Raw genomic sequence first — 19,211 nt, 5'->3', positions numbered from 1 at the left:
CCCAGACTTCATCAGCTACTTATCCTGTTCATTCACACTAGAGATGGCCTATTTCCCCACTGCCATTTCAGGGACAATACTTTGCCACTTGACACACAAAAAAATTAAAACCCTCTTTGTGGTAATGCACGTTTAACATTAGCAAATACTCTTAAGTACTGTAATGCAGCAAATTACAGTCTATTATGTGAAACGAGAGAGACAAAAATTAGTTTTACAACTCTGCTGAGAGATCAGCCTGTCTATACCCAGATCAAGGATTGCATTGGCACTTGCCTACTCAACCTCTACAGCTACCCTGTAGCCTGAGCATACTAGTCTGTGTACAACTGCACAAAAGTCGTCAGCAGCATCATTACTATAAAATGTTTCTTGCTCTTTGAAAAACAGTGAATCAAATGTTGCAGATAGAAAATGGAATAGAAATTTTACACAAAGCAGAAGAGGAAGCCCCAATCTGTACGCTTAAGCCAGAGGGAAGGAACCGTGATACTTGGAAATGGTCTACTGATTGTACTGGAGCTCCATTTTCAAGTATACAAGACAAGTTGGACCAGTATGCACCATTTAAGGTTCTACTGTTTTTTTCCTTTTGTTCTCCAAGATGCAGATACTTCTTGGATTTGCATTTCCCATACTGAGTCAAGGTACAAAAACTATGGAATCAGACCTCAGTGTCACAGGAATCTGCTTAGCTCCCAGTGCACCAGTTCACATCGGTGATTTGCACTAGCCTCTCCTCAACCTACAACATGTATTTTTCCACAGAATATACAGAGAATCCACAGGATCAGCAATGGCAGAGAAAAGCAGAATAGTAAAGGGATGAGAAAGATTAGTTCTTTTTGGGCCAACTTGGCAGAAAGGTAGGCTAGGCAACTGGGATTGCTATTGGAAGGAAGCAAGAATGCTTCAGTCTTCAGATGACTGCAAGAGAGGCGCAGAGAGATGCTCTAGGCTTACCCCAGAGTGAGTCGAAAAGCGTGGTGCTGGCTGAAAAAGGGTTCCTGATGAAGGGTTCATGTCTGATACATCAACTCTCCTGCCCCTCAGATGCTGCCTGACCTGCTGTGCTTTTCCAGCACTACACTTTTCGACTTTGACTCTCCAGCATCTGCAGTCCTCATCTTCTCCTAGTTACCCCAGAGGGAGTCTCACCTGGGACGAAGCAGGAGAATAGAAAGGATAAAGAGGCTGATAGGTTTAAAGTAACGATTTATCACTACTGAAGTACCCAAAAGGGAAATTAAAGGCGGCATGTTGATAGGAAAGGAAAATCTAAGAGAGGTAAAGAGAAAAGGAAAAAAAGAGTAAATAAAGGAGATCAGATGTAATAAACTCAAATGCATTAAAAATATTAATCAAAAATCTGTCCAACACATTATGCAAGATGGCTGGCTAGAAATAAATCGAGTAATTTGATTCTCTTGCACACACTTTGTGCCTGATATTAAGTTCCCATTGACTACAAAACAAAATATAGATGATTCCTTCAATCCTGTCCCTGTAATATCACTACCAAAATCAACTTCCACATCTACCCAGTACCTTTTCATTTTCTCTTCTCTTGGGCAGTTTGCTGTATTTTGCCATTGCCGCATCATGTTCTATAGGAATAGAGATAGCAGTTAGTTATTTCAGGCATTGAATTATTTAAAACAAAATCACTCTAAGAACAGAATATTCAGATTAAATAATAATCAGTCAGATTTATTTTGACACACCATCTAACACTTGGTCTTATTATTATTCGACTTATTATTTGACATTCCACTCACACTATTCGTATTCATATTTTGATCTCTCTGCCATAAATTGTGTTCTGTGTGCGTCCCTCTCACTTCGGCTGATAAAGGGGCTACACTCCAAAATCTCGAGATTTCAAATAAACCTGTTGGGTTATACCGTGGTGTCATGTGATTACTGACTTTGCCCACCCTAGTCCAACATCGGCACCTCCACATCATTGCTAAAACTATATAAGGTATTAGTTAGACTACATCTAGAATACTGTGAATAATTATCCAAGGAAAGACATATTGACATTGGGAGCAGTCCAGAGAAGGTTTGCCAAGTTGACCACAGATTTGAAGGTATTTTCTTATGAGGTGAGGTTGATTAAGTTGTATCTGTACTCACTGCAGTTTAGAAGACAAGTGACCTTATTGAAACACAATGTTCTTAAGAAGCTTGACAGGGGAGATGCTGAGTGGTTTCTTCCAATTGTGAAAGAATCTAGAACAATCTGCAGGTAAACGCTCACCCATTTAAGACAAAAAGTAGGATTTGTTTTTTTTTCAGAGGATAATGAATATGTGGACATCCTATTTAAAGCTTAGCTGTTAATTATGTTCGAATCTGAAGTAGACAGATTTTTGAACAGTAAGGGAATCAAGGGCTAGGGGGAAAAGATAGGAAAATGGAGTTGAAAATTAATAGATCAGCCAGAATGATGTAGCAGGCTCAATGTACCAAATGGCTTATTTCTGCTCTATTATCGTGTATTAGAAGTCAGTTAACAATTTGCATTCAAATAGAAAATCGATGGAAATATAAGAGGGAATCATAGGAAAGGAGGTATTAGACATTTTAGTGAATATATAGGTGCACAAAAAGCAGAACATATCATGACTGATATTCTTCTCAACCCCATTCTCCTGCCTTCATCCCATAACCCTTGATCTGCTTACCAATCAAGAAACTATTTATCTCTGTCTTAAATGTCTTGGCTTCCACAGCCTTTTACAGCAATGGATTCCACCGATTAATCACCCTCTGGCTCCCAGCACAAGATGATAAGAGCAAAAAAATTAAAGATTTAGGAACAAGTGTAGATCACAAGATTTAGTTTCCACCTTATGCTCACATTAAAACTGCAATTTCTCTACGAGCTCTTTGAGCAAAACACATTGGTACCAGGTAGAATACACAATAAATTACTCCTGTTCCCATTTTAAAGCTGGGACACAGAGGAATATATATTCAGAGGAATATAAATCACAAATTGAGAAATCTATACTGATTACTTGAATAAAAGGTCACGTATAAAAAAAGTCTACTCATCTGTGCTAATGTATTGTGGTTGAGGGGGTCACTTAGTTGCCTAGACAGCTGGTTTCCGTTGCAGAGTGACACCAACAGCATGTGTTCAATTCCCACACCAACTGAGGTTACCATTAAGCTATCTTTTTCTCAATCTTTCTCATTGCCTGAGGCATGGTGACCACCACTACCAGTTGTTCCTATCTAATGAGAACAACCTTTACTTCTGTTGTGGACAAGGTGTTAAGCACAATCCTAAAGGATGGATAAACAAAATGTTTTGAACAATGTCATGTATAAAATGGAATTGTTTTCCTTTCAATGGCTCAGGAGGTGCTGATGCTTGTGGTATTTTCCTCACCTGTGCTGACCCAGTATCCTGGGCTACCTCGGCATTGCTCTAGAGCTATGGTTCATTGTAGATAGTTGAATACATCCGAGAGCTCAGAGATTGCATTCTATACCAATCTGGAGGGTACGACATAACTTCGTACTAACATGAGTGTTTTCTGGTTCAAACACCTTCCCAGTTTTCCTTAAACCACGTTGTTACAGATGGCATTCATGAACAAATGAGAAGATGATGTGGGTCCCATTAAAAAAGAATTAATTTCAAAATCTTGGCATGCAAATAACACTGCACAATGCTTTTTCTCAATCAGCTTTTCAGTGGACGGTTGTTACAAAGGTATTAACAATTTCATTTTTTTAATAGCACAATCAGTTTGTATCATTTGTAAACATTGCACACCTTTAAAAAAAATCCTGGCTCATTCTGGCAGAATTTTTAAATACAATCAGTTCTTTAAAACGCAATAGTTGCGTTCTTGTGCAACCCCGTGTTACAGAAAAACTGTGCTTTAGAAATAGCACTTTAAGTGTTGGCGCTGCAATCGCGTTACAGCCAACACATGCTTTAAAAGTTCATGCTGTAGAAACAGCGTCCCCACTTCATCAGTCACATTGTAATGAATTCACGTTGACGAAACACGCACTACAACAGAACGACCTGTGAGATATTCTTTCACAAACCAGTTTCATCCAAGCAGTAGAAAAGTAGTTGTGACAACTTGTGTACCCTCCAGATTGGTACAGAATGCAATCTCTGAGCTCTCAGATGTATTCAACTATCTACAGTCTCAGTGGCATGAAGCCAACTAACAAATGTTGTAAGATGCAACATGCACCCACATCAGTGCAGCAATGTTACTGAAATTTTAATCAAATACACAAATTCAGCAATTTCAGGTATGTCAGAACGTCAGGTAATTCTAAGTTTAGAAGTAGATCAGAGATTACTATCAGTAGAATCTACAGATGACCAGTAGGGGATCTTCAGTACATTCCCATCCAAACATCCAGCGAAGAGGCCAGGACTCCAGACCTCATATCTAAGCTCAGAGAAGGAAGTGCTGGGTAGAGAGACCATAATTTATTCTGCATCCCCGCTCTTCTCATTCTAATAGCTGAACAGAATGTTTATGATGTTAATGCTGAAGATTAAAACGAGTCTTACTTTTGATGAGTTAAACGCTGCTGACATTGTGTCTGTTTACCTTGGACTTAAACAATGAAAAACCGAAGACTGCTGTTAAAAAATAGAAATTTCAAAAATTCAATTTTCTACAATTATCGAACACAATCAATGGATAGTTATTTGAAAGAAAATGTTGGCCTCTTGGCCCTTCCTTTCCCTGCCAGCTCTCTCCAAAGCAACTCAGCCAGTTCCATTTCCATAACATTTCCACTTCACCTGTGGAGGTGGGCATCTGAAGGTAGCTAGGCTGACTAAAGTGGTGTGTGACAGCAAATATGATCAGGCTAACGTAGATGACTCAAGGCGCACATGACAGCAAATGCTGTCAGGCCTGTGAGTCATGCTCACTGTAAGAGAGATATTCTGTTTAAAATAAGTGTTTATCATAGTAGGCATAAAAATACTGTATAAACAAGCTTCAAAGTTTGGGAGAAGATTTGTAGCTTGGGTGCTCGTTGTTGTGGTTCTGTTCGCCGAGCTGGGAATTTGTGTTGCAGACATTTCGTCCCCTGTCTAGGTGACATCCTCAGTGCTTGGGAGCCTCCTGTGAAGCGCTTCTGTGATGTTTCCTCCGGCATTTATAGTGATTTGTATCTGCCGCTTCCGGTTGTCAGTTCCAGCTGTCCGCTGCATTGGCCGATATATTGGTCCAGGTCGATGTGCTTATTGATTGAATCAGTGGATGAGTACCATGCCTCTAGGAATTCCCTGGCTGTTCTCTGTTTGGCTTGTCCGATAATAGTAGTGTTGTCCCAGTCGAACTCATGTTGCTTGTCATGAGTGTGTGGCTACTAAGGATAGCTGGTCATGTCCATACTACTCAGTACATACAAAATGTCACTGGTTCATTGTAAATCACCTTAAATTAGTATATTCTGATTATTCCAATCAGAGTAGTTTCTACTCACTCTGTCTAGACACAATTTTGATTACACCTATCAAATCTCTTCTCATGACCTTTCTCCTCCTCCAAGAAGAACATTAACTTCTCCAATCAAGCCATTAACTCAACTCCCTCATCCCTGGAATCACTCTTGCAAACTTTTTCATCACTTTTTCTGTAATCTTTAAAGCAGATACAGATTCTAAACTGCCAAACCCAGAGTTGTATGCAGTATTCCACTTGAGGGCAAACCAGTGTTTTAAAAGATTCCCCACAACTTCCTTGCTTTTATATTGTTTCTCTCTACTTATAAAGTCTAGAATCATACAGCTTTTTAAAAAAAATCTTAACTTACCCTGTTATTTTGAGAAGTGTTGATTGGTTGCCTAGTCATAACACCATTACATTTCAAGAAATGCCCATGTAACACGAGTTTACCAAAATAATGAACAGCTAAGAAGCAAAGAGTAAAAAGTAGTAGATACAAAAACAGATTGCTGGAAAATCTGAGCAGGTCTAGCAGTATCTAGATTAGATTTAGATTTAGATTACTTTACAGTGTGGAAACAGGCCCTTCGGCCCAACAAGCCCACACCGACCCGCCGAAGCGCAAACCACCCATACCCCTGCATTTACCCCTTACCTAACACTACGGAAAATTTAGCATGGCCAATTCATCTGTAGACAGAAATCAAAGTTAACATTTTGGGTCCAGTGACACAATGTCTGGGGAAGAGATTTTCCAGCAATTCCTGTTTTTGTTTCTGATTTCCAGCATCTGCTTTTTTTTTATTTAAGAAGCAGTGAAGTTGGGTCAGCCAGTATCAACTGCTTGACAGTCCAGAATCTGTACGAAGAAGAAACAAGTGAGCCTGCCTTTGAATGGAATAATTTTCTGTTTCCCAGTCTTCGGACAGATCCTGGTGTTGATACAGATGGCCAAGAATGGAATAGAGATTGTGTTACAACGTGTTACCTAGATAGAAAGAGCAATGAGATGATGACAGCAAGGGCAAGGTGTTGCTATTGGATAATGCCATTGCTACTGTTTCATTATTGGCAGAGTTTATCAGACCATTTAGAGGAATTGGAAATCCAGTCCCTCCTGAAATCCAGATCTGTTGCGTTCAAGTCGCGGGGTCCTGACATATACGGGAAATCTGGGTATGAACCTAGATCATGGCATCAGGGATGCCAACAGACAATACCACACTAAACTAGAGTCCCAGACTAACCACCTAAACAAATGCCAACTGAGGCAAGGTTTACATAATATATCTGGCTACAAAGCGAAGTTGAGTAGACTCACTGAGAACTACGCATCCCTCCCCGATGAGCTCAACCTTTCCTATGCTTGTTTTGAGCAGAATGTCAGTGAAATGTTTTCACCTATCCTGACAGTCTCAGATCCACCTGTACCCACAGTCATCACTGCAGAAATCACTGCAGATTGGCCTTCTTGAGTGAACCCAGTGAAAGAACTGGCCTGATGGAGTCCCTAGCCATGCACTCAGATCCTGTGCAGACCATCTGGTGGGAGTATTTGCAAATGTCTTTAATCTTTCCTGACTATGATGTGAGGTTACCACCTGCTTCAAGAAAACCACTATCATCCTGGTGCCAAAGAAACATCAGGCAACGTGTCTTTATCTCCACCTAGAAGATCTGACATCTATCATTGTGAAGTGCTTCGAGAGGTTAGTAATAGCACACAACTCCAGCCTCTTAGATTGCCTTGAATTATTACAATTTGCCTACCATCACGACAGGTCCACAACGGACGCCATCTCCCTGGCCCTACACTCATCCCTGGAATATCTGGATAACACCTCCATCAGACTCCTATTTATTGACTTTAGCTCCGCCTTCAACACCATAATTCCAACAAAACTCATCTCTAAACTCCGAGACCTAGGGTTCTGATTCCCCCTCTGCAACTGTTTCCACGAATTCCTGACCTGCAGACTGCGATCAGTTAAGGATTGGCGAGAACACCTTCTCCACAATAATCGTTAATACCGGTATCTGCAACGCTATGTACTCAGCTCCTTACTATACTCCTTATATACTCACATCTCTATGTGGCCAAATTCAACTCATTTCGAAATTTGATGACACAACCGTAGACGGTTGGATTTCAAACAATGATGAGACAGAGGATCGGAAAGAGATAGACAGCTTAGTGGCATAGTGTGAAAGCAACAATCTCTCCTTCAATGTCAGTAAAATGAAGAACCTGCTCCTTGACTTCAGGAAGCAGAGTGGAAGACACCCCTGTCTCTAACAATGGTGCTGAGGTGTAGCTCATAGAGAGCTTCACATTCCTAAGAGTAAATATCACTAACAATCTATCCTGATCCATCCACGGCATGCTACAGTCAACAAAGCACTCCGACGCCTTTACATTCTCAGAATGCGATGGAAATTCAGAATGTCAATCGGGTAGAAGACAAAAAGTTTGAAAACACATATCAATAGATTCCAAGAACAGATTCTTCCTTGCTGTTCTCAGCCTTCTGAACAGATCTCTCAGTGGAATGGAGTTGATCTTTCTCTACACCTTCTCTGTAGCTGTTAATGCGATATTGTTTATGTAAGGTATGATTTGTCTGATTAGTATGCAAAACAATATTTTTCACTGTATCTTGGCACATGTGGTGGTGGTGGTGGTGGAGGAAAATTGCCTTTCAGACTGGAGGCCTGCGATCAGTAGTGTGCCACAAGGATTGGTGCTGGGTCCACCACGTTTTGTCAATTACATAAATGATTTGGATGTGAACATAGGAAGTATAGCAAGTAAGTTTGCAGATGACACCAAAATTGGAGGCGTAGTGGTCAGCAAAGAGGGTTACCTCAGAGTACAACAGACTCATGATCAGACGGGCCAAGGAGTGACAGATGGAGTTTAATTTAAGGAAATGTGAGGCGCTGCATTTTGGAAAGGCATATCTTAGCAGGACTTATACACTTTACGGTAAGGTCCTAGGGAGTGTTGCTGGACAGAGAGACTTTGGAGTGCAGGTTCATAGCTCCTTGAAAGTGGAGCCGCAGGCAGATAGGATAGTAAAGGTGGTGCTTTCCTTTGTTGCTATAGGAGTTGAGAGTTCATGTTGCAGCTGTATAGGACATTGGTTAGTTCACTTTTAAAATATTTGTGCGCAGTTCTGGTCTCCCACCTATCGGATGTTGTGAAACTTGAAAGTGTTCAGAGTAGATTTACAAGGATGACGCCGGGGTTGACGAATTTGAGCTATAGGGAGAGGCTGAATAGGCTGGTACTGTTTTACCTGGAGTGCTGGAGGCTGATAGGTGACCTTCTCGAGGTTTATAAAATCATGAGGGGCATGGATAGGGTAAATAGACAAAGTCTTTTCCCTGGGGTGAGGAAGTCCAGAACTAGAAGGCATAGGTTTAGGGTAACAGGGGAAAAATTTAAAAAGGAGCTAAGGGGCAACATTTTCACACAGTGGATAGTGCGTATATGGAACGAGCTGCCAGAGGAAGTGGTAGAGGCTGTACAATTGCATCATCTAAAAGGCATCTAGATGGGTATATGAATAGGAAGGGTTAGAGAGTTTAGGCTATCTGGTCGGCATGGTCGAGTTGGACTGAAGAGCCTACTCAGGGAGTAGTAATGCCATGGAATGCCCAGCCTTCAATAGTAGTGGACTCACCAACATTAAGTGCACTTAAATGTTCCTTGGATAAACATGGGTAATAATAGAATAGTGTAGATAAGGTGGGGCTTAGAGTGATATCACAGATCAATGCAACATCGAGGGCTGAACATTACTGCGCCGTAATGTTCTATGTTCCGTGCAGAACATCTCGATGAGAGGATTCTAGGTAATCCAAGATAGAGGACGGGAAAAATTTCTGGCTGTAACAGCTGCTCCTTTATTGAGATGTTTTAAGTGTTGGAGGCGATTTCCTCGAATTCCAGGAGCAGCGATTACTGTTTCATATGTTATTGCATTGTTTTGGAATGTTAGAGAAAAAAAATGTCAAAACAACAGCAGTTCTAAAGGGAGAAGAACAGACAAAGGAAGCACATGGTGAGGTCAGTGCAGGAGAGAGAGAGAGAGGGAAAGAAACTGACACCACAGTGAACCTGCACAGTTACTGCCTTTGCTGTTTGCATTCATGTATCGCTGGACATTGGAGTGCGTCTGGAAAAATTAAAAAACAGTGAAATTCACAACTGAACCTGGAGGGACCTGTTTGGGAAACGTTACAGTACAGAGGCAGATAAGTGGATTTTAAGCATGGCCTTAAAATAAGTCTGCACTACTGAGTAGAGTGGGTTCTTTCTTGATTGTGTGTTTTATTGATTTATGTATCTTGATTAAACTTAAAATATAAGCCATAAGTATTAATTTAACCTGGAGCACTGTTTTGTAGAGGAATAAGACAGTGCTATTTTCTGGGTCTGTAGATTGGAAGAAGCAAAAATGGCCTTTAGTACAGTGATGTGCTCTTCTTGTCGGATGTGGGAGTCTAGGGAGAGTTTGCGGGTTACTGAGGATTATATTTACAATAAATGCCATTGGTTGTGAATCCTATCAGATCAAAAGTATCGGTTGGACAGGCAACTAGAGGCAATGAGGAATTTACAAGAACAAGAGGATGTGATGGATGGCAATTATAGGAAGGGGGGAAAATCTCAGGTACAGTCACATAGATGGGTTAACTCCAGGAAAGGTAAGAGAGATAGGCAGAGAGTGCAGGAGTCTTCTGTGGCTATACCCATTTCAAACAAGTATGCTGTTTTGGAAAATGTAGGGGGTGATGGACACTAAGGGGTACGTAGCGCGAACAACCAAGTTTCTGGTATTGAGACTGGCTCTAATGTAATGAGAGGTACGTCGAGTTCCAAGCGATGAACTGTGTTAGCGGACTCTCTAACGTTTCTGCGGCCAGCAGCGAAAAATCAGAATGGTGTGTTGCTTTCCTGGTGCCAGGATCAAGGATGTCTCAGAGAAGTGCAGAATGTTCTCAAGGAGGAGACGGACCAGCAGGAGGTCATTGTACACATTGGAACCAATGACATAGGAAGAGAAAAGGTTGAGCTTCTGAAGGGAGATTACAGAGAGTTAGGCAGATATTTAAAAAGGAGGTCCTCGAGAGTAGTAATATCTGGATTACCCTCGGTGCTACGAGCTAGTGAGGGCAGGAATAGGAGGATAGAGCAGATTAATGCATGGCTGAGGAGTGGGTTTTTGGGAGAAAGATTCACATTTTTGGATCATTGAAAGCTCTTTTGGGATAGAAGTGACCTGTACAAGAAGGATGGATTGCACCTAAATTGGAAGGGACTAATATACTGGCAGGGAGATTTGCTAGAGCTGCTCGGGAGGATTTAAACTAGTAAGATTGGGGGTGGGGGAGGGTGGGACCCAGGGAGATAGTGAGGAAAGATTTCAAACTGAGACTGGTACAGTTGAGAACAAAGGCAAGTCAAACAGTCAGGGCAGGCAGGGACAAAGCAGAGAACAAGGCAGGTCTAATGAATTAAACAGCATTTATTTCAATGCAAAAGGCCCAACAGGGAAGGCAGATGAACTCAGGACACGGTTAGGAACATGGGACTGGGATATTATAGCAATTACAGAAACATGGCTCAGGGATGGGCAGGACTGGCAGCTTAATGTTCCAGGATATAAATGCTACAGGAACAACAGAAAGGGAGGCAAGAGAGGAGGGGGTGTGGCGTTTTTGATAAGGGATAGCATTACAGCTGTACTTAGGGAGGATATTCCCGGAAATACATCCAGGGAAGTTATTTGGGTGGAACTGAGAAATAAGAAAGGGATGATCACCTTATTGGGATTGTATTATAGATCCCCTAATAGTCAGAGGGAAATTGAGAAACAAATTTGTAAGGAGAATTCAGTTATCTGTAAGAATATGGTAGGGGATTTTAACTTTCCAAACATAGATGGGACTGCCATACTGTTCAGGGTTTAGATGGAGAGGAATTTGTTAAGTATGTACAAGAAAATTTTCTGATTCAGTATGTTGATGTACCTACTAGAGAAGGTGCAAAACTTTACCTACTCTTGGGAAATAAGGCAGGACAGATGACTGAGGGGTCAGTTGGGGAGCACTTTGGGTTCAGCGACCATAATTCTAATAGCTTTAGATTACTTAGATTACTTACAGTGTGGAAATAGGCCCTTCGGCCCAACAAGTCCACACCGACCCGCCAAAGCGTAACCCACCCATACCTCTACATTTACCCCTTACCTAACACTACGGACAATTTAGCATGGCCAATTCACTTGACCTGCACATCTTTGGACTGTGGGAGGAAACCGGAGCACCCGGAGGAAACCCACGCAGACACGGGGAGAACGTGCAAACTCCACACAGTCAGTCGCCTGAGGCGGGAATTGAACCCGGGTCTCTGGCGCTGCAAGGCAGCAATGCTAACCACTGTACCACCGTGCCGCCCATGATGGAAAAGGATAGACCAGATCTAAAAGTTAGAAGGTCGAAATTGGAGGAAGGCCAATTTTGATGGTATTAGGCAAGAACTTGCAAAAGCTGATTGGGCGCAGATATTTGCTGATAAAGGGACGGCTGGAAAATGGGAAGCCTTCAGAAAGGAGATAACGAGAATCCAGAGAAAGTATATTTCTGTCAGGGTGAAAGGAAAGGCTGGTAGGTATAGGGAATGCTGGATAACTAAAGAAATTGAGGTCTTGGTTAAGAAAAAGAAGGAAGCGTAAGTCAGGTATAGACAGGATAGATCGAGTGAATCCTTAGAAGAATAGGTGTAGGAGTATAATTAAGAGGGAAATCAGGAGGGCAAAAAGGGGACATGAGATAGCTTTGGCAAATAGAGTTAAGGAGAATCCAAAGGTTTTTTTTAACAAATACATTAAGGACAAAAGGGTAACTAGGGAGAGAATAGGGCCTCTCAAAGATCAGCAAGGCGACCTTTGTGTGGAGCCGCAGGAGAAGGAGCAGATACTAGACGAGTATTTTGCATCAGTATTTACTGCGGAAAAGGACATGGAAGGTATAGAATGTAGGGAAATAAATGGTGACATCTTGAAAAATGTCCATATTACAGAGGACGAAGTGCTGGATGTCTTGAAATGCATAAAAATGGATAAATCCCCAGGACCTGATCAGATGTAGCCTAGAATTCTGCGGGAAGCTAGCGAAGTGATTACTGGGCCTCTTACCGAGATATCTGGATCATTGATAGTCACAGATGAGGTGCCAGAAGACTGGAGGTTGGCTAACATGGTGCCACTGTTTAAGAAAGGTGGTAAGGACAAGCCAGGGAACTAGAGACCAGTGAGCCTGACGTCAGTGGTGGCCAAGTTGTTAGAGGGAATCCTGAGGGACAGGATGTACATGTATTTGGAAAGGCAAGAACTGATTAGGGATACTCAGCATGGCTTTGTGCATGGGAAATCATTTCTCACAAACTTGATTAAGATTTTTTGAAGAAGTAACAAAGAGAATTGATGAGGGCAGAGGGGTATATGTGATCTATATGGACTTCAGTAAGGCGTTTGACAAGGTTCCCCATGGGAAACTGTTGAGCAAGGTTAGATCTCATGGAATATAAGTAGAACTCGCCATTTGGATACAGAACTGGCTCAAAGGTAGAAGACAGAGGGTGGTGGTGGAGGGCTGTTTTTCAGACTGGAGGCCTGTGACCATTGGAGTGCCATAAGGATTGGTGCTACTTTTCATTATTTATATAAATGATCTGGATGTGAGCATAAGAGGTATAGTTAGTAAGTTTGCAGATGACACAAAAATTGGAGGTGTAGTGGACAGCGAAGAAGGTCACCTCGGATTACAGCGCGATCTTGATCAGATGCGCCAATGGGCTGAGAAGTGGCAGATGGAGTTTAGAACATAGAACATTACAGTGTAGTACAAGCCCTTCGGCCCTCAATGTTGCGCCAACCTGTCATACCAATCTGAAGCCCATCTAATCTGCCTCCGAGCTTACTTTCACAATCAGGACTCCCGCCCACCTTCCGAGGACCCCTTCGCCCACCTCCAACACACTGCATCCACCTGGACACCCCGCGCTGGCCTATTACCTGCCCTCGACCTCTTCATTTCCAACTGCCGCCGGGACATTAACCGCCTCAACCTGTCAACCCCCCTCCCCCACTCTAACCTCTCACCCTCACAACGCGTAGCCCTCCAATCCCTCTGCTCTAATCCCAACCTCACCATTAAGCCAGCGAATAAAGGGGGCGCAGTGGTAGTCTGGCGCACTGACCTCTACGCCGCTGAAGCCAAACGCCAACTCGAGGACACCCCTTCCTACTGCCCCCTCGACCATGACCCCACCCCCCATCCCAAACCATCATCTCCCAGACCATACAGAACCTCATCACCTCAGGAGATCTCCCATCCACAGCTTCCAACCTCATAGTCCGGGAACCCCGCACTGCCCGGTTCTACCTCCTTCCCAAGATCCAAAAGCCTGACCACCCTGGCCGACCCACTGTCTCAGCATGCTCCTGCCCCACTGAACTCATCTCTACCTACCTCGACACTGTCCTATCCCCCCTAGTCCAGAAACTCCCCACATACATTCGAGAAACCACCACGCCCTCCACCTCCTCCAAGACTTCTGTTTCCCTGGCCCCCAACGCCTCATCTTCACCATGGATATCCAATCCCTCTACACCTCCATCCGCCATGACCAGGGCCTCCAAGCCCTCCGTTTTTTCCTCTCCAGACGTCCCCAACAGTACCCTTCCACCGACACTCTCATTCGTTTGGCCGAACTGGTCCACACCCTTAACAATTTCTCCTTTGAATCCTCCCACTTCCTCCAGACCAAAGGGGTAGCCATGGGCACACGTATGGGCCCCAGCAATGCCTGTCTTTTTGTTGGCTACGTAGAACAGTTGATGTTCCGTAATTACACCGGCACCACTCCCCACCTCTTCCTCCGCTACATTGATGACTGCATTGGCGCCACCTCGTGCTCCCGCGAGGAGGTTGAGCAATTCATCAACTTCACCAACACATTCCACCCTGACCTTATATTTACCTGGACCATCTCTGACACCTCCCTCCCCTTCCTAGACCTCTCCATCTCCATCAGTGACGACCGACTTGACACTGACATTTTTTACAAACCCACCGACTCCCACAGCTACCTGGATTACACCTCTTCCCACTCTATCTCTTGCAAAAATGCCATCCCGTATTCCCAATTCCTCCGCCTCCGCCGTATCTGCTCCCAGGAGGACCAGTTCCACCATAGAACACAACAGGTGGCCTCCTTCTTTAGAGACCGTAATTTCCCTTCCCACGTGGTTAAAGATGCCCTCCAACGCATCTCGTCCACATCCCGCACCTCCGCCCTCAGACTCCACCCCTCCAACCGTAACAAGGACAGAACGCCCCTGGTGCTCACCTTCCACCCTACAAACCTCCGCATAAACCAAATCATCCTCCGACATTTCCACCACCTCCAAAAAGACCCCACCACCAGGGATATATTTCCCTCTCCACCCCTTTCCGCCTTCCGCAAAGACTGTTCCCTCCATGACTACCTGGTCAGGTCCACGCCTCCCTACGACCCACCCTCCCATCCTGGCACTTTCCCCTGCCACCGCAGGAACTGTAAAACCTGCGCCCACACCTCCTCCCTCACCTCTATCCAAGGCCCTAAAGGAGCCTTCCACATCCATCAAAGTTTTACCTGCACATCCACTAATATCATTTATTGTATCAATTGCTCCCGATGCGGTCTCCTCTACATTGGAGAGACTGGGCGCCTCCTAGCAGAGAGCTTTAGGGAACATCTCCGAGACACCCGCACCAATCAACCAAACCGCCCCGTGGCCCAACATTTCAACTCCCCCTCCCACTCTGCCGAGGACATGGAGGTCCTGGGCCTCCTTCACCGCCGCTCCCTCACTACCAGACGCCTGGAGGAAGAATGCCTCATCTTTCGCCTCGGAACACTTCAACCCCAGGGCATCAATGTGGACTTCAACAGTTTCCTCATTTCCCCTTCCCCCACCTCATCCTAGTTTCAAACCTCCAGCTCAGCACTGTCCCTTGTCTTGTCCGGACTTGTCCGACCTGCCTAGCTCCTTTTCCACCTATCCACTCCACCCTCTCCTCCCTGACCTATCGCCTTCATCTCCTCCCCCACTGGCCTGTTGTGCTCTGTGCTATTCTCTCCCCACCCCCACCCTCCTCTAGCTTATCTCTCCACGCTTCAGGCTCGCTGCCTTTATTCCTGATGAAAGGCTTTTGCCCGAAACGTCGATTTTGAAGCTCCTCGGATGCTGCCTGAACTGCTGTGCTCTTCCAGCACCACTAATCCAGAAATCTGGTTTCCAGCATCTGCAGTCATTGTTTTTACCTACACTATTCCATGTACATCCATATGCTTGTCCAATGACGACTTAAATGTACTTAAAGTTGGCGAATCTACCACCGTTGCAGGCAAAGCATCCATACCCTTACTACTCTCTGAGTAAAGAAACTACCCTCTGACATCTGTCCTATATCTATCACCCCTCAATTTAAAGCTATGTTCCCCTCGTGTTCGCCGTCACCATACTTGGAAAAAGGCTCTCTCTGTCCACCCTATCTAACCCTCCGATTATCTTATATGTCTCTATTAAGTCACCTCTCAACCTTCTTCGCTCCAACGAAAACAGCGTCAAGTCCCTCAGCCTTTCCTCATAAGATCTTCCCTCCATATCAGGCAACACCCTAGTAAATCTCCTCTGCACCCTTTCCAAAGCTTCCACATCCTTCTTATAATGCAGTGACCAGAACTGTACACAATACTCCAAGTGTGGCCACACCGGAGTTTTGTACAGCTGTAGCATAGCCTCATGGTTCCAGAACCCGATCCCTCTATTAATAAAAGCTAAAACACTGTATGCCTTCCTGTCAACCTGGGTGGCAACTTTCAAGGATCTGTGTACCTGGACACAGAGATCTCTCTGCTCATCTACGCTACCAAGAATCTTACCATTAGCCCAGTACTTTGCATTTCGGTTACTCCGATCAAAGTGAATCACCTCACACTTGTCCACATTAAACTCCATTTGCCACCTCTCAGCCCAGCTCTGCAGCTTATCTGTGTCTCTGGAACCTACAACATCCTTCGTCACTATCCACACCACCACCAACCTTAGTGTCGTTTGCAAATTTACTAATCCACCCTTCTATGCCCTCATCCAGGTCATTTATAAAAATGATGAACAGCAGTGGACCCAACACCGACCCTTGCGGTACACCACTAGTAACTGGACTCCAGGATGAACATTTCCCATCAACCACCACCCTCTGTCTTCTTTCAGCAAGCCAATTACTTATCCAAACTGCTATATCACCCACAATCCCATTCCTCCGCATTTTTGTACAATAGCCTACTGTAGGGAACCTTATTGAAAGCCTTGCTGAAATCCATATACACCACATCAAACGGTTTACTCTCATCTACCTGTTTGGTCACCTTCTCAAAGTACTCAACAAGGTTTGTGAGGCACAACCTACCCTTCACAAAACCATGCTGACTATCCCTACTTAAATTATTCTTTTCTAGATGATTCTAAATCCTCTCTCTTATAACCTTTTCAAACACCTTACCAACAACTGAAGTAAGGCTCATTGGTCTGTAATTACTAGGGTTGTCTCTACTTCCCTTCTTCTGGCTCTATTCCTGTAGACAATGACGATTTAAAGATCAATGCCAAAGGCTCGGCAATCTCCTCCCTGGCTTCCCAGAGAATCCTAGGATAAATCCCAACCAGCCTTATCTATTAGACTGCGGAGTGTGAAAATAGACTTATCTATTTTCACACTCTGCAGGATTTCTAATACCTCTTCCTTGTGAACCTCAATCCCACCTAGTCTAGGAGCCTGTATCTCAGTATTCTCCTCGACAACATTGTCATTTTCTAGAGTGAATACTGTCAAAAAATATTCATTTAGTGCTTCCCCTATTTCCTCTGACTCCACACACAACTTACCACTACTATCCTTGATTGGCCCTAATCTTACTCTCATCATTCTTTTATTCCTTAAATACCTATAGAAAGCCTTAGGGTTTACCCTGATTCTATCCGCCAACAACTTCTCATGTCTCCTCCTGGCTCTTCTGAGCTCTCTCTTCAAGTCTTTCCTGGCTACCTTGTAACCCTCAAGCACCCTGAGCCTTCACATCTCATCCTAACATAAGCCTTCTTCTTCCTCTTGACCAGGGATTCCACTTCCTTTGTAAGCCACGGCTCCCGCGCTCTACAGCTTCCTCCCTGCCTGACAGGTACATACTTATCTAGGACACTCAGGAGCTTTTCCTTGAATAAGCTCCACATTTCTAATGTGCCCATCCCCTGCAGTTTCCTTCCCATCTTATGCTTCCTAAATCTTGCCTAATCGCATTGTAATTGCCTTTCCCCCAGCTGTAACTCTTGCCCGATGGTATACACCTATCCCTTTCTATCACTAAAGTAAACATAACAGAATTGTGATCGCATTCACCAAAGTGCTCACCTACTTCCAAGTCTAACACCTGGCCAGGCTCAATACCCAGTACCAAATCTAATGTGGCTAGTTGACCTGTCTACAGACTGTGTCAGGAAGCCCTCCTGCACACACTGGACAAAAACTGACCCATCTATAGTACTCGTACTATCGAGTTCCCAGTCAATATTTGGAAAGTTGAAGTCCCCCATGACAACTACCCTGTCTCTCTCATTCCTATCGAGAATCATCTTTGCTATCCTTTACTCTACATCTCTGGAACTATTCGGAGACCTATAGAAAACTCCCAATAGGGTGACCTCTCCTTTCCTGTTTCTAACCTCAGCCCATACTACCTCAGTTGACAAGTCCCCAGACATCCTTTCTGCAACTGTAATACTGTCCTTGACCAACAATGCCACACCTCCCCCTCTTTTACCATCTTCTCTGTTCTTACTGAAACATCTAAATCTTGGAACCTGCAACAACCAATCCTGTCCCTGCTCTATCCATATCTCCAAAATGGCCACAACACTGAAGTCCCAGGTACCAACCCAAGTTCACCCACCTTATTCCGGATGCTCCTGGCAGTGAAGTAGACACACTTCAAACCAACTTCTTGCTTGTGGTGCCATCTTACGTCCCTGAAACTTGATTTCGGACCTCCCTTCACTCAACTTTTTCTATACTCGAACTACAATTTTGGTTCCCATCCCCCTGCTGGATTAGTTTAAACCTACCCCAACAGCCTTAGCGAATTTCCCCCCCCCCCCCCAGGATAGTGGTACCCTGGAGTTTAATCTAGAAAAATGTGAGGTGCTGCAATTTGGGAAAGCAAATCTTAGCAGGACTTATACACTTAATGGTAAAGTCCTCGGGGAATGTTGTTGAACAAAGAGACCTTGGAATGCAGGTTCATAGCTCCTTGAAAGTGGAGTCGCTGGTAGATAGGATAGTGAAGGCGGTGTTTGGTATGCTTTCCTTTATTGGTCAGAGTACAGGAGTTGGGAGGTCATGTTGCGGCTGTACAGGACATTAGTTAGGCCACTTTTGGAATATTGCATGCAATTCTGGTCTCCTTCCTATCGGAAAGATGTTGTGAAACTTGAAAGGGTTCAGAAAATATTTACAAGGATGTTGCCAGGGTTGGAGGATTTGAGCTATCGGGAGAGGTTGAATAGGCTGAGGCTGTTTTCCACGGAGTTTCTGAGGCTCAGGGGTGACCTTACAGAGGTCTATAAAATCATGAGGGGCATGGACAGG

The 19,211-nt window shown here is 44.0% G+C and overlaps 1 protein-coding gene across 1 annotated transcript in view; it reads right to left on the bottom strand.

Annotated features, from left to right (window-relative positions):
* The window catches only part of appl2 (adaptor protein, phosphotyrosine interacting with PH domain and leucine zipper 2), a 159,445-nt gene that overhangs the window by 70,247 nt on the left and 69,987 nt on the right, over positions 1 to 19,211 (bottom strand). The window contains exon 7 of the mRNA XM_043713267.2: positions 1,549 to 1,607. Within this exon, the coding sequence (XP_043569202.2) occupies positions 1,549 to 1,607 (59 nt within the window). The remainder of the gene's footprint in view (positions 1 to 1,548; positions 1,608 to 19,211) is intronic.

This window comes from Chiloscyllium plagiosum, unplaced genomic scaffold (assembly GCF_037043375.1).
Source record: "Chiloscyllium plagiosum isolate Xiang-an unplaced genomic scaffold, Cpla_swu_hap1 HiC_scaffold_23, whole genome shotgun sequence".
NCBI lineage: Eukaryota > Metazoa > Chordata > Chondrichthyes > Orectolobiformes > Hemiscylliidae > Chiloscyllium > Chiloscyllium plagiosum.
Note: the sequence above shows the minus strand (reverse complement) of the source record. Positions and strands in the feature narration are given on the sequence as shown.